General features: G+C 42.4%; 1 protein-coding gene across 8 annotated transcripts in view; it reads left to right on the top strand.

The window, feature by feature from the left end:
- Positions 1–3,927: 3,927 nt before the first annotated feature.
- Positions 3,928–24,552, top strand: part of LOC119172707 (hemicentin-1) — a 262,978-nt gene continuing 242,353 nt past the window's right edge. For all 8 annotated transcript variants that reach the window (XR_012894908.1, XR_012894906.1, XR_012894907.1 and 5 more), the window contains exon 1: positions 3,928–4,867. Coding sequence is in view for 4 of the 8 variants with exons in the window: in XM_075892890.1 (XP_075749005.1) it covers positions 4,762–4,867 (106 nt within the window). In the remaining 4 variants the exon portion in view is untranslated. The remainder of the gene's footprint in view (positions 4,868–24,552) is intronic.

The following is a 24,552-nucleotide window of genomic DNA, read 5'->3' as shown; positions in this document are numbered from 1 at the left end:
GATCTACCAGTCAGCTATATACCATGGTGTGCCGATATCACTGACATCCAATGCTGCAGTGGCACGTATTCGATGCTAAATTGCGAAACCCGCCAGACCAACTGAATGCAGCCTCAGGCATAAGCTTCTGTTTTATTTTTCTTTATATTTTTCTATTCAAAGCGTTTCAATTGTATGAAGTATGCGAGCTCAAGTTTTAAGGGACAAGCATCTTTCGTAAGAATATTGTTATTGTGAACAAAACGCGTTTTGTTCATACGTGCGAAGAGTTTCAATTTGAGCGATGTCCTTTGACAAAGTGTCTCGCGACAGTGATGTCAACAGCAATCGGCAGAGACGACTGCTTTTGCGGTTTGAGTAGCACTCCTTTTCCGTTCTCTAGTGATATGCATTGTAGAAGATTCTCTAAATTGCCCTTTGGCATGGCTGCCTCCAAGTATGTTATTTCGGAGCCCCAAGTCAGAGAACTTGCGTCATCTAACGAAGGAACGATAAGCCTTCGCTTACTCAGTTCTCTAAGATAAATAGTTTTTCCTTAGAATAGATGCGAAGATTTGTGCCACTCTGCACTAAGCTAGCAATTTTAAAACTTGTACGATTGGAGTATGACAATAATCAAGATGAATGATTCTTTCCTTCTTTCGCTCTTACTATTTTTCTTTCTTTTTTATTTATTTATTTCTATTTATTTATTTATTTAGTTCCTCCTTTCTTTCTCTTTCTCTTTCTCTCTTTCTTATTTCTCTATTTCTTTATTTCTTTCCTTCTCATTTTTTTCTTCATTTCTTTCTTTCTTTGTTTTTTTAGCTGCGAAAGACAAGATTGCTAGTCCATGCTTTCGACCAGTAGTGAACGAAGCAAACCGCACCATGCAAAGTTCTTATTCAAACCACGTACACCAGCCCTTCTTGTCTTAGAGGCCAAGAAGAGGACGTATAAATACGGAAGAAATAAGGAACGCTTCAGTAATGCTGCAGCCCATCACAAGTCCCTCCAACCACGACACGTTGTTGCCACGAAGAAAAACTAGTGTAGGAAGCACTCAATGAAGTGAATTGAAATGCAGACATAGACTTGGTGTGAATTTCACGCGACTATACCATTCGTGCAGTGTTGCTGGGGTAAAATTTTGGGTGGCACATCGACGCACTGCTCTGCAACTATTGCTTCGCTTATGTGACTTGCGCTCTATAGTGGTTCAACAGCTCTGATGAAATCATACCGCCGCATTACAAGTCAATGAGTGAGTGTAGAAAATGGGCCATCACCATCGAGCCTAGTATTATATGCTAGTAAAAGAAAGCAAAACCACGCTCAGACCAACTTCTGTTGCCAACAGGAAAGGCAAATATAGCTTACTTCTGTCTTCAATGTGCAGAGGAACGTGTTGACTCAGATTGGAAAAGTCGGGTCGCGAAAAGAAACAAACAGCTGCGGGATGACTTATACACTCGCAGCCTGGGAAAGGTAAGAAAGAAAAAAAAACTGTGGCAGCATCAATAGGCGCATTGCAACAGTGGGAGAACAAAGCAAACGAACCAATACAGGAAAGGGTTACGTTGTGAATCACTCGTATATATACTTTCACATCGTCACGCCGACAGGCTCGAGGGAAACAAAGATGCCAGCGTGGGAGTGGCGCACCATGAATGGTAAACGTGAGCTGATGCGAGGCACCGATGCCTAGTCGTAAACAGAAGCGGCCGAGATAATAGGAAATCTTCAGTGATTGATACGTAGGGTTTAACGTTCCAAAACCACCATATGATTATGAGAGACACCAATGAGAAATCTTCATGATACGGGTATTGTTATTGCTCAAGACGTGGTTCTTAAACCTGTGGGTGCAGAGAAAGATCTCAATTCACTAAGATGCTATTTCTCGGTGATTTTTCAAATTTCGGAACTGTGTTCTCATTGTTGTTTTACAATTCATGTCACCGTCATAAAACAAGTGCTGCACGTCATGTGATATCTGCAGCACGTAACATTAGCTTTTATTCAAGGAAATTTTGAGGCGACTCTCTGTGTTGGCTTGAACTTTGTAACATTAGCAGATTTTCTTAGTCTATCCTTCTTACGACCATGTAATGTTGATTTAAAGTGATCTAGGTTACCCTCAGAGTGGAGACCCGCTTAATATTCACACTTATTTGAACGTGCTTCTTGTGCGGCCTTGAATAGGTTGCCTTTTAGGAGAACTTCTTGTTGGGCGAGTCGGTGTTCGATCATACCTGATTTTAAGGCGCAAAAAAAAAACGCAATCACACAATAGTGATACTCGTTTCATGTGGTCTTATGTGATAGTTGAATCAGTTACGACATTGTCCCTTTACTGCAGCATGAACGCGAAAATCCGGGAGGATACGGTGTAGGCTACATCAACGACGGTGTCGATGGCCACTGCCAGCGACGAAGGTTCAAAGGGATAGCCTTTTTGAAAGAACATGTTGGGCATTTGCACGAGGTAGCGAATTTCTCTCATGAACCTCCACGCATAGGGTACCTTTGTTTGGTTGACGAAGTCAACCGGTTATGCATTAGAGGGGAAAGAAATTTAGTCTATCAATTAGAAAGCTTGCTTCATTTATATGCAATTACCAATGCCCCAAACTTTCTTCAACGCCTTTTGTTACCTCCGTAAGCCATCATACACCTAATTGTTCATAACAAAAAAAATTACAAAAATTTGTATAATTTCTCACTTTACCTACCGAATCATTGGCAAGTTAAAGTTTGATTAAAGGTCTGACTCGTTCTGGAACCCTTTCATGGAAATCAAACAGTGTGAGATAACTTCCTTACATATGCAAAGCCTAACAAAAGAAAAACGACAGTCCCAAAACATTTAAAGGATGTTTTAGTAAAATATGCAAAAGCTATCTCGAAACTTTTCTCGTCTATTTTATCTTGAAAGATCTAGTTGCGGACTGACAAAGATTGCGTTATGGCAAAGTGAGATATTTTTTTCGCACAATTTGGAAAGCTGAATTTTCAAATATACATTTCATGTTTCTCAAAGCACACACTGAATTTACAAGGACGGCACACATGACGAAAGTCCGGGTGACATGGGGGGCTCAGGGATGAGAAACATCGAACAGGCAATGCTGCTTGAACCAACGTCTCGACAGCAAGACCTGCTTTGAACAATATCAGCCCTGAACAAAACAAGTCGCCTTCTCAAAATGTCGACTCCAGTGACATTCCCCGTTCGACAGGTTTTGCTCATACATATTTTGGTGATGCATAAACAGCCCAGTGAAAGGCATTTCAAATTATTGCCCGTAATATTGTGCGCACTCAAATTAGTCAGAAGGCCACTTTTAAAAGATTTGTGGCGATATTCACTATTTGGAATATAAACTTTATTAATTTTCTTTTCCTTCCGCAGTACCGCTTACTAGTTGTTAATAACCACACTGCATCCACTCTTTTGTCATTGCTTTTCGGAAAAGACAACAACTCATTATATGTAATACAATTCTACACTCTCGTATCTGCTAGAAAACGCGTACATTCAACTGCATTCGGCATACCAAACAAGCACATAGCAATCGCGAGTGTTGAAATGTCGATCCGCGAACCGCCAGGGAAGTCGAGCAACGCACGGGACGCAAATCACGCCGGCCACGCTTCCTGCGGTGCGCCGCGCGCATCCAATTTTACGAAGCTCACTACATGCGCACCAAGTCAGCAAATGAAGACACGCCGGCGCAAACACCACACCTGAGACCAACCACGTCGTTCGGAAGAGCACTGCGCAACCACCCCGCCGCCCTGTGAACCTCGCTTGCACTGCGAGCTCGCGTCGAGTTTCGGCTCCCACCGCGGGTTATTGGGGCGGCGCTGCGCTCAGCGAGGCCCTAGAGCCAGCCACGGCTGGTGGCGCAAACATTTGAGCGAGCGCACGCTAAAAGGCTCCAGCCGGAGTCCAACTTGTCCAGGGAACCCGTGGCGCCTGAGGGAGGGAGGACGCCTTTGCCGCCGCCACGCCGATTTGCGATGTGCCCCTCGCTCCGCAAAGTTGGCTTCGCGTCGCATCGTCGCGGTTCTCTTTGAACGCCGCCGCCTCTTTGGACGAGTGTGTCGCAGCTGATCTTGCCGCTCGCTCCGCACCCTCCCCATCCCGGTGCAAGCCGCGTTCCCTCCGCGCGCTCTTCATTGTACAGTCGCAAACTTTGAAGTGTGCGGCCTGCGTTTGGGCGCTTGTTGTGCTGATACTTCAGGAGTTGCACTTGTTTGTTTGCAAAGAACCCTCTGTACGTCCCAGCAAAGGCGGCCCGGGAATTAAAGCTGCTTGGAGGCGCCCCGTTCTCTTTTTGTGCACAGTTGTGTGACTTGCTTGGAATACGTGTTGAGTGGTGCGGCGCGCCGACGCTGGTCGGTCCTTCGTGGATCCCCGAAATCAACGACCTCTAGGATTGTCACTACTTTATTGTGTGTTTTTCCGTGCGGCGAATGGTACACCCAGAACACAGATATCATCTCGGAAGAGGCTTGTAGCACTGCAGTGACCGATAATACTGTGCGTGATCACGCGTTCTCAAGTGGCATGGGGACGGGTCGAGGACCGTGAAAAAGCATACGATCGCGATTGACATTACATGAACGTGATTATGAGTGGCCAGAGAGTACTTACAGGACTACTGCCGTCAATGTCGTCGACGGCCACCGCGTCTTCACTTACGAAACACGTCAGGCGCTAGTGTGTCAACTAGCGCACTTCATCGTGTGTCAACCGCACTTCATCGGCAGGATATGTCGACGTCTTTTCTCTGCTCGTGGACAGTGCTGGCGGCGGGAGCAGCAATGCGACTTCTCTTTCACGTTCACGTATCGGCCGCGTCCAGCGAAGGCATCATTGGTGAGACACTGAAATCGTTTAGTTTTTACACTGCGAATGACAGGCATGCACCCACAATCATAGGCTCGGAATATACTAGGTGGAGTCGCTATGGTAAATAACTGAGTCACATGTTAAATACATCAGGATGAGTTTTCAGCTTCGGAAGGAGACATTCAGAGACGTAGCATTTTAGCAATTGCGTCAAGAAGCTTAGGTTCTGTATCCTATTTGGAAGTTCTCCGGAATCAATAGAATTTCAGGTAAACAAAAAAGTGCAATCAATTACACATGTAGGATTTTAAGGATCGTATTGCATACTTAGAAGAAGTCAAAGTATATTAGCTATGTTTGATAATACTGACGAGATATTTATGTGTTCTACCTCATAATAATTAAAAAATCAATAACCTCCACAAATATTTTTAGTAGTATAGAAAGTCGCAGATTACCATTCGCTGAATGAATTACCACTTACCATTGCTACGCCAATTTGCAATGTTTGCCAGCTATGAGGTTTGCAATTCAGCTAATTACCAAAACTAGAGGTAATGTTGAATTACAATTACTACAATTTTGCGTCATCATTGAAAGCAGCCACATATGACATAAAACAATGCGGTGCTTTACAAAAATTCTTTTAAGAGAGAGAAATAAGTAAAACGTAGAGACAGGGAGATTAACGTGGTAGAAGGGGTAGACACACAATATGGGTATATTTACTATAAGCCCAAGTTTTATAGGTATGCTTGACTTTACTGATGACATATTTATGTGTTCTTCCTTATACTATTTAAAAAAACAATAACCTTAACAATAATTCTCTAGAGAAATCTTTTCAAACAAAATCACCACACGTAGCAGCCAAATAATTACTATTTCTAGAATAAATTTCGTTAAAAAAAGTGGAACTGGAAATTTGTGTCATTTGCAGCCTTTTGTTAAACCTAGCTGAACATTAGGTTTACAAGGTGTTCATCTCACGTGCAACGGTGGCATGCATTACACTGCAGATTATTCAGAGACTTGCGGCACGTATGTCCCACGTAAGGCCTTTTTTTCTTGCTTCTCGATGGCACATTTAAAAGATACAAGGACAAGAAAGCGTAGATTATCCTTACGAGAGTCTTGTAACAAAATTGTCCAAACGTTGATCTTGCAAGAGTTCCCACTGACTTCCTAGTGGACATTACAAGTTTTCCCGAACATATATGAGAGTGATGAACGTTGATAAATATGCCCCCCCCCCCCTTAGAGATTCTTTGTAACCGATGCTACATTTACGCTGTTATGGATGCTTCTTGCTTCCGACTGCTTTCGAGTGGCTTCTGCTTGACTATGAATTGACACTCTGAACGTCAGCAGCTGAAGAGCAACATCCAATAAAACTGAATCGTGAGCTCTGTCACTAGAATGCGAGAGAAGAGAGACCAGGACAAGGCACAGCGCTATGTTCTCGGGTCTTCTTTCACCTGCTCGTGTTCTTTTGCGCTTAACTTTTAAAATATACAGACTCCTCAGGAGCTCAAAGAAGGCATTTTCAGACTTGGGCAGACAAATAAGAGCTCAATGAAGGCATTTTCAGACTTGGGCAGACAAGGGAATACATACGTACACAAAAACATACATGCATACGTACATACATACATACATACATACATACATACATACATACATACATACATACATACATACATACATACATACATACATACATACATACATACATACATACATACATACATACATACATACATACATACATACATACATACATACATACATACATACATACATACATACATACATACATACATACATACATACATACATACATACATACATACATACATACATACATACATACATACATTACAAATGTTCATATTAGATCACTATTACGAAGCGTGCTTATATCCTATTCGAATATGACTCACTAGATGAGATAAACTAATTTTTGTTTTAGTTTTCCTTCACCATATTGCAGACGTTGACAAATATTCTGTCAGTAGCCCCTCATATTTGGCGATTGTCAAGTAAACAATGATGGCATGACATAAAAAAACTTCCAAGCCTAAGCATGGTTCTTGATTTAGCTTAACATAAAAGTTTTACGAAGCCTACACCAATATTAAAGAACCTAGGCTGATGATCATATGCGTTTTCTCGAACCCTTCGGGATTCTAAGAAAAAGTCAATAGATAACTGCATAACGAACACTATGCGCAGAGATTTCGTGAGAAAGCCGCTGCAAATGCCCCTTTCATGGTGGGTGCGCGATGAACTTATCAATTCGGTGTTCAGCGCAAGTGTCTGTAATAACGATTAACACCGTATTTCGGTTAGCATTTCATTACACGAAAGAGCCGTTGCTGCAGCTTATTTTCTTAGTCGGACATCCAGAACTAATTGATGCAACAGCTAACAAAGACAACTGCGCCACCATTTCAGCGAATAGAAAGAGCACCAACCATTCAGTTCTTATCTTGACAGAGTGTTGTAAATGTTATTCCAGAATGCTACTATAATTCAGGGTAGTTAGTGGCGCACCCACAGGCGTTGGATTACGAGCGCACTGTTCTTCTAGCGAATGACTATCTTTACTGCAATCTTGAATAAGAGCTTCAAATAGTCCGCTCACGAAATTGAATGGCCGGAAAACTCAGAATGCACTGCAGTGGCCGCTGTGTGCATTGCGTGGGCAGAGTCGAATGAGCGGAACGTTATCTGTGGAACATCCCTTTGGCACGCTGAGAAAAAAAAAGAATCGTTTTTTTTTCCGTATTCTTTGAGAGAAACGATGCCTTTTTTTGTGAAGCATCCTCCATTACGCTTATTGCAGCGATCCATTTAAAGTTCTTGAACATAATTCGGGGAGCTCTCTACGCAGCACACAGATAGGCTATGGTTAGTTACTTATAATTATTAGATTTTCACAATTTTCTTCAGTAATGTTTAAAGAATTGTTTTAGTTTACATGTGCAACGCCGAGACGAAAGTGCAGCAAATTAGCCAACGAATTTTTCTCGCGTCTTTTATAAATGCCTTAGACATTGAGAACAGCAGTCTGAATTAAGCTTAACGAAACTATGGGCGCATATAAACAACAACACAATTGCGCGTTTTCGTACATCCGCCCTTCTTTAAAACATGTATTATGGGTTGTATCATTCATCTGTAGTGCCAAGGAAAGAGGTAATAAATACTATTCATTATCAGGGAAGTCAATGACCTTATATTTCGAGTGAACGCAATGCCTCTTACATAATACATGAGCAGCCTGAACAAAGTGATGTTAAAAGTCGATTGATTGATTTTAATGTGGGGTGTAACGTCCCAAATCCACCACATCAATATCAAAATTTGAACCCCATATAATACAACTTCAACTTAACACGCTTTCTCAAGAATTATACTACGTTGCTAGCAAGAAAGAGAGAAAAGATTATAAGAAACACGTGGGAGAGGGGGGGTTGAGTAGAATAAGTTCATTTTGTGACCCTACACGTGGGGAGAGGGGAACAAGGCAGTAAAAGAAAGAAACTGTCCAAAAGCCTTACCGGAAAGAAACCACATTATTGCACGTCAGTATCAAGGGTGATAGCAAACCAAGATTAGATAAACACATGGAAACAGCGTGTGCAATATATATTACCTCATTTTTTTTATTCTGCGCATGTTGAGAAAAATGGGAGTGCGGTAGAGCAAAATGGTTTGGATGGTATGAGTATTTCGCGTTATAGTGCGAGGAGAATTTAGCTCAATAAACTTGTACTGTGCTGTTAAATAAATACTCTAACATAAAAACGCTATACATTGTTTTCCGTACGCGTAAATATATTACTTGCACGAAAAAAAAACGTATATTGTAGCTTCATTAGGTTATATAAACCAAAGGAAAGAAAAGCTAACGAGTGACTTATTGGTGTTGTTTTTGTCTTTCCCCCTAATATACGGTTGTTTTTTAGCTGGGCGGATCGCTTCATAAACCTTCTCAGGTTACAGAAAACCACTAATTTCATAGAACCGCTGCACCAATTTGCAATTAAGCCTGCTGAAGCTTAATGAGCCTTGGAAGCACCTCTTTATTAATGCGCCGATTTTCGGACAGGCCACGCACAACGGATATGATCCGCAAGTGGTGCAAGATGAAAACGTAGAAGCAAAATGCAATTCAAAACCGAAAGATTATAACAAAAAAAAAGCTCACTGGCAAATATAGAAGAAATCCTCTGTTGCGGCTGTGAAAGACACACATACACCACACACACACACACACACACACACACACACACACACACACACACACACACACACACACACACACAAAAGCTATAAAACGAAAGCGTAGGTAACAAAAGTAGGACATCTCTCGTGGCAACAATAAATAATCTCCGGAGAACAAACGCTTGCCATAGAAAATGCTTCCGCACTTCCATCTTTCTTATTCCTTGTTTACTTTACCACCTAATATAACACCGTATCTAATATTCATGGCCAGATTAGTCTGTACTAATCAGGTGATTGTTCGTGCAATTTCTTTTCGCTATATTCATTTTTTTTTTGTTTTTTGTATGTGAGTGGTCGTTCTTTAAACCAATTTTCTACGCTTGCCCCAACAACCATGCATCTACTATTTTTGTACTTGGGCAGAAATACGCAGTGCTAACTCCCAAAAGCAAGACATAGTTAAAGGAAGCGCCTTTTGTTTAGAATAGGAGCCATAGAAAATGAGTCAATAATGTTTCTTCCTACAGATAAGCTGATGTGGAGGCATACTGGCTCAATGTGCGCACTCCTACACACACAAACGCATCAATAAATAAATGAGTAACTGATGAAATCAACTAAGATATATATATATATATATATATATATATATATATATATATATATATATATATATATATATATATATATATATATATATATATATATATATATATATATATATATATATATATATATATATATATATATATATATCATCTTTTTCAACCATTTTGTCATACTTTTTGGATCCTGATATTTTTCTCCGCTCTTCAACTATTGTACCTTATTTTCCGTTGTAAATCTTGTCACATTTGCGCCGACTTTCAACGACTCTTTGCTGACAGTTCAATGCAAAATCATCGCGAATAATGAATGAAAGACTTATATTTAAAGAAGTGCGCATAAATTTGGCACAACACAATCAAAATACGTGACTTCGGATAAATGACATTTTGTAATTGCCTTTGTTTACCACAACCTTTTTGTCAGTTGTGCTATGTGAGATCAGCTATCACGTGAAGTGCTCCGGTGAGTTTGACGAAGTGCGGTCGATTTAATTAAACGCCTATTTGGATACATCTCTCACTTAACGAAACAAAACACAGAATAAAAGCACTCTGTGACCAAATCACGTGTAACAACGAAGCTCGTGTGTAAGTACTTCATTGTTATTCGTCAAATCGTTGGCATGTCGAGTCGTTACATATTGACTTCTCAGGTGAGCCTGCCAACTTGATCAGTGAGCATGGTCGGATTTCGTTTGGCAGATAATTTACGGGCTGGCAGGTGGGCCTACTTAATATGTTGTGAAAGTAAATGGAAGAACGTGTACATCGCAAGCATATTTACGCGACAGGATCTGTTCCATAAGAGCTGAATAAAAAATGAGCAAGTGGCTATGTTTACAAAGTGCTCGTGCAGACACCTTCGATTTATGCAAAGAAGGCAGAAACTGTTTTTGTTTGTTTGCCGCTACGAAATGATAACAAAAATTTCAAGTACTGCGACGATGTTATCGGAGATCACTTCCACGTGCGAAGCGAATCTTACACGTCGAAGCAAAAAGCGCGTTTTAAACGCTTGTGTTATGAAACACAAACAACGAGAGTTGGGGTGACAGGAAATAAAAAAAAAAGAAACGCCTCCGAAGCGTACACGCCCAAGCAATTTTTTCGTTTTGTTTTTTACATATTTGCCCAGAAGAAGCCATATCAATAAGTGCACGTGGAAGCAGGAAGATGAACGGTAGGCAAACACAACAAAACAACGTCGTCTCGCTGCAGCCTGAAGTAATCGATGAAGCCGGCGTCTTTAACGCGCTATAGAATATCGATGATATCCTGTTCCCTGGTACTCGTACCGCGCATTCTCACCCAGGCGCCATCCTCCCCCTTTCCCTTTACCACGTTCGTAGAAAACTGGCGCTTGTCCAAGAGCCATAAAGTTGGAAGCCACGTAAACATATTTTACAGCTTATGCGGCAGATAGCTGCCATCTATACGGTAACTGCACTGCGGCTGCGTCTGTCGGTAAACTTCTGTAGTTCACAACGCCACAATTTACTCAGAAACATCGACGGGTGACATCGCGCTATAGCAGACACGGACGAGAACGACACAGTGGTGCGAGCCCCATCGTTTCGTCCTCGCCCTTGTCTGCCAGCGCTATGTCACATCTCGATGCATTTGAGCTATCAGCTCAAAAAGGCCCGTTTACGAAGTCTATATACTGGAAAAGTTTGCTGCGTCGGGACCAAATATAAATAATTACTAAAACAAAATATTCCATTGGTGCTTGTCAGTATGAGTAAGTAACTGATATGTCAGTGAAAGCGAAGTTGTTGTGTGCCGGTTCTAAAACCATTTAGAAGTACTATAAGTTCCTTTTTTGGTCACTTTTGTCATTCATAATAATCGCCACATTAACGTTCTCTCAACAAAAATACACATACACACAAAAAGCATGAACAGAATCACAATCTATACTGCTGAGAACAATTATTCTTTATTTCAACTGAAGCAGCCGAAACACTTCGTTCGTGATGCGAGAACAACGAACAATGAGGTAATATTCTTTTAATAATCTGCCTATTAAAGTAAGAGGCGCCTAACGTAAGTTTCATGCTGTGACCAGTCCCCATAACGTTTCACAAACTCTTTACTCTGGAAGACATTCTGTTGCATATAAACCACACTGCCGCACACCATGCCTTTAAAGGTGCACGAAAGCAACCCTGGAACTCTTTCTTTACGACTTAGCTGTAAAATTAAACCCTCGGTTTTTACGTGCTGTAACCAAGGTGGAATCATTACGTGCGCCGTAGTGGGCTGGCGAACATTGCGTAAATGTTTACATGGTGAGGTCTTTTACTATACATTACATCCAGGTGGATGGCTGTTTGTATTTGATTTTTATCCATTGAGATGCAGCGGCGACCCCTGTGATTAAACCACTCTCCACAGGCGTGGCTATCGTAATCTTTTTTTTTTCTCAAACGTAAGGCCAGAGAGACAGACGAATCTTAACGAAAGGAAAGCAAATATAACCAGAGGCTACATTTTTTTGAGCTCTGCAAACTGTATAAACTGTTTTCTGACCCCTGTAAAATACACAATGTGAAGCGAAAGGTATAAAAGGCACCGAAATAGAAGAAAAAGTAGGAAACCGTTGACGATGTATAATCACGTGGTGCTTTCGCACATTGTGTGACAGAGTGAACTAAATACTGTACAAGTTCGATCGATAATCATATATTGACTCAATGTCCATCGGCGGTGAACGCTACGACGTAACAGAGTGTGTTTATTAAAGAATGGAGAGGGAAAAGGTTCCACCACTTCCAAAGTGGTTTTCTCGCGATTGTTCTCTGCATTTTTACGTACGTATTTACTATTTAGCTGCATCATATGGTGTTTTCCGGACGGTAAACCCCACATATCGATAAATTATTTAGGTGTCTATATTCTCACATGAAGATATGTGTGCATTCTTTTTGCTTTCAAATTTCGCGTCAGGATAATTTTTTTTAATCAGAAAATGTAATAACGTGAAGAACTTTTGTTGATTTTCATTATTTATTCCCAAAATACCATTGGCTGAAAGAAGCGTTCAGGCTTTATCTCTCTCTTTCATTACAAGCAGTCCAAAATAAAAGTCAGTAGATTCGACCCTGACGCTTTAGTCACGCATTTATCAGAGTGTAGTGAAGTGACGGGAGGCCTGACGCAGCGCTGTCAACCAAAATTGATTTTAAGGCAAAATTATGTCAAGTAGAAGTCTTGTTTATTTCAGCGCAAGGCTAATTTATGAAACGATGCGTCAGAAAATCACTTTTTTTTTCAGACGACTGATCATAGATGGTGTCAACCTAATTACGCATACCAGGCTCTGACATGACATAGAGCAAGTCATTTCTAAGCGCACTCGTTACAAACCGCGAAGGATGTAAAGAAGAAAACGCAATCCTATACATATTCCAGCAGAATAGCAGCCAGAGAGACGATAGTGAAATGGAGGCGGAGAAAAACAATAAAAAGTCGAGATGTAAAGAATAAGCGAGAAGAAATGCACAGTAAAGAAAGATGGTCCCAGTCGACGAGGGGGTGGTGCCGACGATCGTCTGACGTGCCCCGGCTGCGCTGGCTGAAATATCGCCAGCGATATATATTTCCCCTCGACAAGAGTGAAGCGAGCGCGCGGATCCCTGATGGGCGCCGCCACGGAGGCAAGAACAATGAAAGAAAGGGAGCTGGTTGTATAGGCAAGGGGCACCGTCTCACAGGGCCAAGGGCGGCCGACAACGACGAACAAACGGGTACGCTGCCGAGCAACGCCCCCGCGTCAACCCGCTCGTGAAGAACGAGAATAGAGACGAGAAGGGAGGTGAAGGGGTGCCTCTGTTTTGCAGCATCGCGTGCCACAGCCGATCATGTCGAAATGCCAAGAAAAGGAGAATGGAGGGTAACCGAAAACGTCACGGGAAGAACTAGAGGTGGAATCGAGTTGAAGGGCGGGAAAGCAAATGTGCCGAAACCATCTCCTACGGAGTCGAAAGGGAGAAGATGGAAAAACTGGTTTCGCGCGGCGTGTGTCTTATATACAGGCGAGATACGGAACAAATAAGAGAATGGGGTAACAGGCAAATAAACAATAGTGACGATAAAGAGCAGACAAAAGACCGCACAACACCTATTGCTAAACAAAAAAAAAGCTCATACATAGCGGAGGTTTCGCCCCCACTCGTCGGCCCGTTTGCCTCTACGGTCCCACCATCTCGGCCGCCTATATACCAGTTTCCCGGATGCCTCTGGTTCAAACGTTTCGGGTACGAAGGGAATAGGGACAGACAAGAAAATATTTTGCTCCAGTGGACTTTTTCGATTCGCTCCCCCTCTGGTATTATTTCTTTTTCGGTTCGCATCAACCAGTGCACATAACACTATTTGTAGCGCTTGCTGTTCCTGTTATTTAGTTTCGTCCTTCCTAATGGATTCTTCTATACATTTTCAGACACGCTTCCCGCCATCCGACAGACCTATTTCTCCTTTTCGTATGGCACCCTCTGAAAGCGTGCGAAACATTGTAAGAGGCAGAAAACGTACGCAAACACAGACTCGCGAGGACACTCACATAAAGGAGGACGAGAGAGAAAAAGAACATACGTTGTGGTGGCTCACGCTGCGACATGGGCGGAGGAGGCCGAAGACAGCCCGCCGCCCATGCCGCTATACCGTGCGGATGTTATTTCCGTCTTTGCGTTGTACGCCGCGCCACCCCCACGCGACAGGGACGTACAACGCTATAGATATATACGCCCCTCACTGAACGTGGGCCGTAGTGCCTTATCGTCTGTTTGTAACACTGCATGCAGCCTCTGTGAGCGGAAAGCTGGAAATGGGACTGCCTTCGTTACATGGAGGCGCTGTCTAATAAAAGGGGGCCCCGCTAGATGCGGAGAAGTTCACGCTTGCGTTCACCTTCATCTTCTCCCTCTTTTTTCTTATTGTCTCGTAATCTTCTTTTCGACTTGTGTTTTAATGGGCCGAAAGATGAAAGAAAGCGAAGATGAAACGGTGATGTCTTGTTCTTTTGTTCTTCGCATTGTCTTCCGGCCTGTAGTACAACACGAGAGCCCAGCGAATGAAAGATAAAAAAGAAGACGTAGATAGAATTGTTAAAGGCAAAAAAAAGGGAAAACAAAAGAGTAAAGGGTGTGAGCCGCCGGAATTTCTTTGTGTCTCGTCGCGTAAAGCGCAACCATTATTAGGTTATTCACACGCACGCTTTATGCACCCGCTCTGTACTCTGAAGCGGAAAGTACATCGTAGTACTTATTTATTTTTGTCATAAAAAGCTGCATTTTGCATCATTTTGTTAATAAAATCTGCCTTGAGAGCACGGCGAAGTGTTCGGAATGGTGGTTGGGCTGCTTTGTCCTCCCTTTTTAGAGAAACACATACTTCATTCGGTTGATCACGTGTGTAGCTGTGTGCTTTTACAAGGCATGGTGTGATTTTTTTCTAATTTATTTTATATCTCTCTATCTCTATCCTCTTTCCGACCATTTTCGCCACCCCTTTTAGGGTAGCAAACCAGTTGTTCTAGGCTAACTTCCCTGTCTCTTCCTTTTAATTATTTTTCTCTCTCTCTTTCACACAACACATGAACGAGTCCGTCCCTGTTTTACGAGAACATGACTCTTCTTCGTGTATTTATTTAGCCCACAGTTATTGCCCGCTACTTTGTTAGATACATATTATTTATTTTTTTACTTGTTCTTCGCTGAATCCAGAGCCAGAAGAACGCAACTTTCAAGTTTCGAACTAAGTGCCGGAAGCGTCTGCTTAGCTCGAGAAACAGTATAGCTGCGAATCGTAGCTTACAAAATACTGCAAAAGGCCCGCAGCTGTACCCGGGTAATTAGGCGCTCAGCCAGACGTCGAGTAATAAGCGAGGACGTGTTTGTTTCCTTTGCGCGGCAGAAATTGTGAAGGGCAAAGTAACTCCACCTTGACACACAAACTTTCTATCGTTTTTATTACTCTCTCTCTCTCTCTCTAAAATGAAACTGTACCCATGCGTGCCTTGCCGTTCTGAAGTCTAATTAGCAGTGTTTACGCTTTGACTTATAGCACACTTTCTACGTGGAATCTGCATGACACTTTCTGGGCGTCAGGAAGCAATTCCCGGTAAACAAATTGTATTTCATGCGCCACGCATTTGGCACCATCAACGGTTTTATTAAATTCTGGACGCGTTGTGCAAACATACACCACGAAGTTTCAGAAAGAAAAAAAAAACTTCGATTTCACTAAAACACGCAGGCAGATGCCGTCAGCTCCAAGTGTTTATCTTTACTCTCTTTTTTCTTTTATTTCTCAGACACCTTTTTACCTTTACATTTGTGAATCACTCGTGAAACCATGTGCTTTGCTGAGGCGTCCATACAGTGAAAAAGAAAGCGGCCGTCAAACATGGGCATTTATTTTGTTTTTCTCACGACGTAGCACACTCGGTTGCCCGATGTTTTCGTATTAGGTGCGTGAAGACGAGCATTAAAAAGAAAAGCAGCACACATTTCGAAAGGATACTGCCCTGGGACGTATACGGTGCTGCACTCGCAACAAAAGTGTTTATCACAGCATGTCAAATGCTTGCAAATAAATCAAAAGCTTTCAAAAACTAGCACGGTCGCGCCATCGATCACCTGCTGTAAACGGACATAGTCAAATAACTATTTCAACGGGAACCGAGAACAAGCAAGGGCGAGGCATCGTTCAGTGAGCCGCATAGAAAACTACGCGTTGGGAGGAAGGAATAGAATTCAAAAAAGGGGAAATTGAAAGGTAGTTAGGGTAAAAGTGAGATATAGATGTCTGCGAGAGAGCCGAAGGGACGAGCAGTTAGATGGACTGCAAGAAGGACTGCCACAGGATTTTCGGGACGGGGTGTCTGACTCGGGCATCGTTCCGGTGCTTAATGGGCGACCGCCTCTAATGAAAGGCTGAAGCAATTTCCGTCCGGGGCCTTCTCGATGTGATCGAGGGGAGGGGGGGGGGAGTGAATAGGGGAAGTACGACGGTGCACGCAGAGAAGGAATAAGTGGCTGCTCGAAAGAGGCGGGTGAGGAGGAAAATAAAGAAAGAGGACAGCATTCATGGCTGGCTATCCGCTACTTGCTCTACGTGTCTGGCGGTGTGCGCATCCCGGGCGAATGCGCCGAGAAGGCGGCCCAAAAGAGCAAGCAGAGGCCGTGGGTGGCTGAAAGCGACCGAAAAAAAGAGGAAATCACCGGCGATGCGGCCGTCGAGTGAGCATTAACGCCGGCCAACGAGGCCTACGTGCCGGTCACGCGGGGCACGTTTTTGGCGGGCCATCTGTCAGCGTCGTCGACTGCATCGTGTCTCAGCTCTTTAACGTGACTGCGCGCTTCCGACAGCAAACAATCCGCTCTACCGGGCTCCGCTCGGTGCCCCACGCACGGACGCCGACGAGCCCGCTGCCAATTCGCTCGCGACGCGTCCATTTGCGAGCCGAGTCTATACCGGCCTCCGCAGTTGGTCCGCACCTCCGTACACTGCCACGGGTTTCGTGTTTGCGCTTTCGGTTTGCCGGATGGCTGGTCGCCGCTGCTACTCTGTGGCTACGGCGTTTTGCGGCAGGCGGGTCAAAAATGAGGACCGCGAACATGGACAGTTTTCACCGCGGTTGCTCGGTATACATACTTAAGGTGAAAAAAGTGTGCGCTTCAATGCACTCCGTTCTCTCCTTGAGTACCGTTTAAACAGCGTGTTTCAATTGCATGACACACTGCATTAGTTGCTTTCCACTTTTCTTGTACCCGTTTTGCGGGAGTTTGTAGGGAAAGAAATGACGGCAAATGAAATAAACACACTCATGCACGCACACGCATGCGCGCAATGCAGTTTAATGAATTCGATTGATTGATTGATATGTGGGGTTTAACGTCCCTAAACCACCAGTTATTAATGAATTCGGTTGCCAAGACAATAGTATACATAAGCTCCATATACATGAATAATTAATGAAGCTAAGAATAAAAAGTAAGGTCTCCTTCTTATTCGCTGATGCAAAATAATATGCAAAGTCATATAAGGCTTATACACTCTGATTATGATCCCATTATGACTGAAGTCATGACACCAGCCATTTCTAACGAGAGATAGAAAGAGAGAGAGAAGAGCAAGATATCAAATACACGCAAGGAGTTTAGGTACATTATGTCTACCTTTTCTAACTTAGGCGTTGTTAAGGCAATGGGAGGCTAAAAGAACGAGAGAAAGAAAGTGCGTGCGTTTAAGTCTAGACGCCAAAACTTTTCTTCAACTCCCTTCCAAGTCTCTAGTTTCTTTCAATAATTTCATTGTTGCCGGTATGTGAAGCTTCACCAGCGCAGTTCTTTCAGGGCTTCGAAGCGTGCAATGACGTTAGCCTAAACAATCGCGAACACCTGAGGCACCGTAGTGCTTTCGACCCATTTTCCAGCTCTGCGCTCAAAGTCTGACCCTCCTTGAATTCAGCTGGTTTATGTGTACCTGCATCTAAGGCGAACAACGCAATTTCTTCTTTTGTGTTCAATTCTTATCTTTAGGTTAACAAAGTTTAGTATTCTCGGCATCCAGGTAAAGAGACCTCAAACAAAGTGTCAAGAGAAAATTTTTTAACTTTCAACTTTCATTACCTTTGTAATTCACAAAATCATGGCGAGGTTTAGAAAGCATGCATAAAACTTTTTAAGTTATTTATGGTAAGTACGACATAGTCAAATAATGGCAAAAATTGTAAAACGTGTATTCATCATGAACTAAATTGTGTCTTGACCGGATAGAGCCATAAAATTGGGAATAAAAAAGGAGACGTGGAAGTTTTACAATTAAACATAACAGCTATAATACGCACACCAAATGCTGTAGTACACCATGGCACCTTTCAAATAGCAAACTGGTTTATCTTTTGTCCTTACGCATCTTCGGCTATAAGCAACTGCACTAAGTGGCATAACTAAATTTAATATGTTAATGAAGTTAACAAACAAGACAAAAAGTATTGTGAAGTGTTACGAAAACAGGGAAGCTTTAATAACGAGAGTGGAGATAATGGGACCGCTGCTCACCTTTTTTTAACTATCGCGAATATTTGGTGAGCTTCGTTAATTAGTGGGCGGTCTCACTTGGCGGCGAGGCATCGTGCTTCGAGAAGCAGTGGCGTTTCGTAATGCACTGGAATATTACCACAGAACAAAATTTCCTTGGTGCAGTCTCAAACGTAGCAGTAACCGACAGATAGGTGATGCAACAAGGTGCACTGTAAAGCGAAGTTCCACAGCAAGTGAGCCAAGCTGCAAATAAAAAGAAAGAATGGTAAAGATAGTATCATTAACCTAACCCTTGTAAGTTCGCCTTACTGCATGGAACAAATGGCTTGAAACATGTTTATTTTTTTCGGCAGCTTTATTTTATTCCACGTAGCCTTGATGAAGGAAGAAAACAAAAATCCAAAGTATTACCATGCGTGACGACAGTAGACTTAAGTTGGCGTTGGTTACAGTAAGAAATGCACGTAAAATGTGCTGTCGTGAACGGAACGAAGGATAGAAAAACGCTGTTTAATAAGCAAAACCCACACGCAAGATAGTGCTTCTTTTTAACCCCCCGAGTAGGCATAACGAGATGACTTAGCGTACAATCATGATATTCAGCCTTTTTTTTTACAGTGATAAAGCGTCTGTCCTGCCAGCCACAAGCTCATTTTACGAAGGAATGAATTTGTTAAATAGTCTTCAGGTGTCGCATGCCTTAAACGAATAAATTAAGGACAGCTTTATGGTGTAAAACAATTTGCTTGATTTGACATTCCTTATTCACTAATTTCTACAAAATCAACAAAATTACATTGCGCGCTAAAAACGCGTTCAGCTATTTCAGAACGTGATTCAACACGTCATATTTGTTTCTAAAGAAGTGAATGGCAGTAAAAAAAAACAGTACTAGAACATAACTTAATTTGATATTGTATACAGTTTTCAGGAAGGCAAAGAATTTCACACGCCATTTCGCCCCAGATATTTTCTGGATTATCTAGATTGTGCGCGTTTCACGTTTACCCCAGATATTTCTCTCGCTCCTTCCTGAAATTCACCGCATTTTGTTTTCCGCATTTTCTTTTGTTGTTGCTGCTGTTAGGTTATAATGTTCCAAAACCCTCCATTTGAATATGAGAGAGCTGTACTGGAGGGCTGCGGAAATTTCGACCACCTGGGGTTACTTAACGTGCACCTAAATCTAATCACATGGGCCTCAAGTATTTCCACGTCTATCGATAACGCGGCTGCCATGGCCGGGATCCGATCATGTGACCTGCGAGTCAGCATCCCAGTGCCTTAGTCACTAGGCCTCCTCTATGGGTCACTTTTAGTGCCAATATGAAAACAACGAGTCCTCATTTCAGGGCTCTAGAAAGACGTCTCTGACTTGCGTGGCGTACAGGACGCCAGAGGATACATTTTTATCAGGCCTCCCATTCAGCCACCAAGAACACCGCCAACGGTGCCGCGTCTGCGCGGGGCAAACACAGCCGGACGCGTGTGGACGTTAAGAAAAGGCCTCCAAGAAACTACAGCTCGGACGGCCCTTGCATCAGGACTCGCCCGCGGCAATCTTTTTCGGGGCCGCATAACACTGGGCCGCTTCGTTTTCGGGGCGGGGATTCTTGCTGCTTGCTGTAGCTGTCGCTTACGTTCATTACATTTGCTTTATTCGTTCTTCTAAACGAGGGGAAGAGGACGCCAGCGAGATAAGGCGTGCAGAGGTGAAGTGAAGCAGCAAGCTGAATCCACGCCCCGATGAGAAAAAGAAGAAGAAAACAAAACAAAGGCGAAGCTTGGAAAGAGGGCAAAAGGAGACGAGTGGAAGAGAGCAGACGAGTGAGTCTTCTTGTTTCATCAGGCACGGAGAAATGGGTTTAGCCTGAAGAGGAAGAAGAAAAAGAATGGAGGCAGCAGACATTGAATTCAGGCTTTTTCCGCTTTTGCTCGCATTTCAATCTTGTTTTTGTCTATCTAATCTGTTTTTATTAGGGCTTTCGTTTAAGTGAAGCAGCGTATGGCATGATTTTGATCCATCTTTACGACATTTACATTGTTTTATTTTCCTCCAGGGACAAGCCCCATACTCTTAATTTTAAACGAAATCAGTTTCTTAAAGAACAAAAAAAGAAAGGATAGTCACCGAAACAAAAGAGCCGCAACTAGATTCTAAGGAAGCAGGAAAATGCCATTCTTTTGTACGGGCATGGAGTAGCGTAAGAAGAAATATCTCTACGTACTTTTCGTTACGAGAGGTGGCATTGTTTTACCCGAGGCTAGGCACTCCCAGGCTTCCCATCTTCGCGCCCGCCTTTCTTGCATTCACTCCCAGCGTGTGTTACCGATGACGCGTGCTTCCAAAAGGGAGCAGTGGGTTATTATTGTGCGGCCTTGTCGTTTCTTTCGTACTCGGAGTTTTCTCTTCTGGTTGAAACACTATTTTCCACAAACAGTACCAGACAGGACTGATTTTCTGCACGCAGGAAGAGGAGAGGAGGAAGGGGCTGGCCGTATCCTTACCACTACCTGTTTCCATGGGTTAAAGAACACTGTCTTAGAATAACTGAAGAACGTTCTTTTCTTCCCTATTCGAAACCGACTATACAGGCCACCCGCTTGACGTTCATTCAGTCTGTCACATGAATGAAAGCTGACCACTTCAATCACTGTTTCCTCTCCTCCTTTCATAGTCTAGTTAACCTTCCTATCTTTCTGATATTTTTTTCTTCTCCTTCTATTCATCTATTGCTGCGTTAAGTATACGCTACGCCATGGGAACTTCATTACCTGCCTATATATTTCTGCATCCAGGTAGAAAAAGTCGTTGACGTCTGTTCAGTCATCATGCTGTCTGTTGATAGTGTGAACTAAGATTGTATTTGGACTAACGTAACGCGAATGCATTTTCAGATATTTGCTACCCAAAGTTCGTGCACCCTCGCGTTACAATCGTGCCCGTGCTGCAATCGGAAACACGGGGGAGTACCTGCATCGCGAATTTCTCATGGACGCTAGGGCACCCCAATGTGGGTCTTTCAAATGTAAAATGTAAGTTGCCGGGTAATACGTGCTACCTTTTCAAACGTTAAGAAATGTACACATATGCTAACACATGCTAACACAAATTAAAAGATTTGATAACACGTATGTTAACACTTGTTGTTAACAAAGATAAAAAAATTTTTTGAAGACGGCATTAGTTTGTAGGTGATGACGCTACCTTGCGAGTGTGGATATGACACAATTCATTACGTGGCTGTATCTCTAGATAGGTAAAGATAAGGTTTATGGCTTAACACACATATTATAAAACAACATAATGAAGCATAGAACTAAAGGGAAGAATAAATATAGCATGTTTGATCTTAGGCCATGATGTCTACTACGGTGTGTTACATTTGTTGTGCACATCCCAGTTGAGGGAGTGCCTCGAGTGTGGATCACATATTCACATACGATTAGCGCACAAAGCTCCCATAGAGGCTGAAGCACAACTGAGTGCCCACATCTCAAACTTGCAACGGCACACGCTTCAAATACAAGCTACAAAAATTTCACAGTGACTACGCAACACATCAAACTTTGGAACTGGATGTGAACCAGAGCGGCGACATATACCATGCATTGGAGCTTAGTACTGTAAGCGCGGACGAATATGATTTGTACGAGCAAAGTTCCATGGTGCACCGCCGTTGTGTGCTCAGCTCTTGAAGACGCCGGCTCATTTTGAAAGCCTCTCGTAGGGTCTTGTCCTCTTTGGTAACGATGCCTTCGAGTATACATCTCAAACGCGGCGTTCATCTGTCTATCACCTCACGACGTACAGCGAAGACGTTTACTTCGCCGTGTTAACGGCACGAGAAGGATCTAGCCACGAGAGCATCGGGTAAACACACGTGCGCTCTGCGAGTCTAAAATTCAATATTCGCCCAGAGATAAAGGAATTCTTGAGACAGGAGAGCAGCTGCGGCAAAGGTTGAACCGCAATGGCAAGGAGAGACATGCAAACAGCAATATATGAAAGGAGGGAGGCGACCGATAGGAAATTAAAGAAAATACAGGGTCTTCGTAGAGGGCTGGTCCTGACACGTGTGACAGGCTGGAAGAAAACGGAAGGGTAATAGCTTCTATTGTGCGCAGAAAAACCGGAGCATAGGCCTTTCCTTGGTATACGGGTACTGCCAATTTCTGTTGTCTTTCACGAAGATTCGTTTTTTATTTTTTGTCGGCATCGAAAGAGGCTTCTTTGCTGTTGCTCCTGCTCGCATCGTACTAACACGATATACAAGAGAATTCTATGCCCAAAGTGCGTTCAGAAGGAACAATAACGGTGACACATTGGCTGCGCCTGCAGGCTCAAAGCTGTTGCAAAGGTTTTAAGGCATCCCGTGTTGCGTTTCCCTTCGAAGCTTTCTTTTTGCCTGAGCGCTGTTATATATATATATATATATATATATATATATATATATATATATATATAGTGGGAGTACTAATTCAATGGGCCAGTTACTCTTCGTGAAGGTATGAGATATGGCACAACGGGAGCGTTGTCAACAAGGATAAATTAATTTATTTCCCAACAGTTTCGGCAGAGGTCCTCCCTTCATCAGGGGATGAGTTATATATATATATATATATATATATATATATATATTCAGAATAAATTGGCAGCATATTTCAAAAAGCATGTCGCTATAGTTCTCTGTAAAATTGAGTTGCGCTTTAGGAATAACTTTTCGCGAAATGGCTCTCCGGTAAAAAAAGTACATGATTCGCGGCATCCCATTGATGTGAAGTGTAATTATTATACTTAATATGATACTATTATATATGAATAAAAGTATATTATATAATATTATTATTATAAGTATTAATATTATTATTATTTTCTATTATTTACCGAATAAACATATATAATAAACTGTTCTACATTTATATGCATGCAATAGCAGGAACTCTTCCTAGAAGTTTTATCTTCACTTCCGTCAGTTTTGTGTTTCCTTTCTATTCAGTTACTTTCTTTTATTGATTGATTGATTGATTGATTGATTGATTGATTGATTGATTGATTGATTGATTGATTGATTGATTGGAGAAAATAATGTTGCAATTAAGGTATTACGCACCCATTATTTAGTATTCTTCCCTGACATACTCGGAAATAGTTCCGCCACAGGACCTTATTTAGAAATGGAATTATTCACACAAGGAATTCGAATCGTGGACAAGTAATAAAGATGAAAGGCCTAACGTACTGATTGGCGATAAGAGTGTTATCGTAGCAATAACGTATCTTGCAGCAAAATAAAGACACATAGAGTGACTCGATATGCACTTCAAATCTTGCATAAAATGCTTATCGCATTTGAACCACAAACAATCAACATTTAAATTTGTAAGTAAACTAAGGCACACTTGAAGGACGAGAAAACTCATGACATAATGACAGCCGCAACTCTTGCGGAACATGATCTATTCGAGGAGACGTGATCCAGTTCGTTTTGAGGGCTGAACCACGCCATCGTTTGTATGGTATATTGTATGGAAGACGAGCGTATATTCAAACGTGGTTGCACTTGAAAAGACCTCAACACAAACTAATAATAAAATTCTTCTCGTCGACAGGAATTCGACTCGTAAGCATGCTTGTCTAGGAAGTGCGTTTCTTGAGTAGGTGTGCGGTTTCAAAGTGCATGACTACCGGTGTTCAGAACTGAGTTTGTAGCGCATACACGTTACACGTGCTCTTTCTCTCTCTTTGTCTTTATATATATATATATATATATGCAACCAAATGCTTGATGAAAACAAGGCTTATCGAAGAGGCTTT

The sequence above is a fragment of the Rhipicephalus microplus genome, chromosome 4 (assembly GCF_043290135.1).
Source record: "Rhipicephalus microplus isolate Deutch F79 chromosome 4, USDA_Rmic, whole genome shotgun sequence".
In the NCBI taxonomy this organism is placed as follows: domain Eukaryota; kingdom Metazoa; phylum Arthropoda; class Arachnida; order Ixodida; family Ixodidae; genus Rhipicephalus; species Rhipicephalus microplus.
This window is presented reverse-complemented; position numbering and strand designations above follow the sequence as displayed.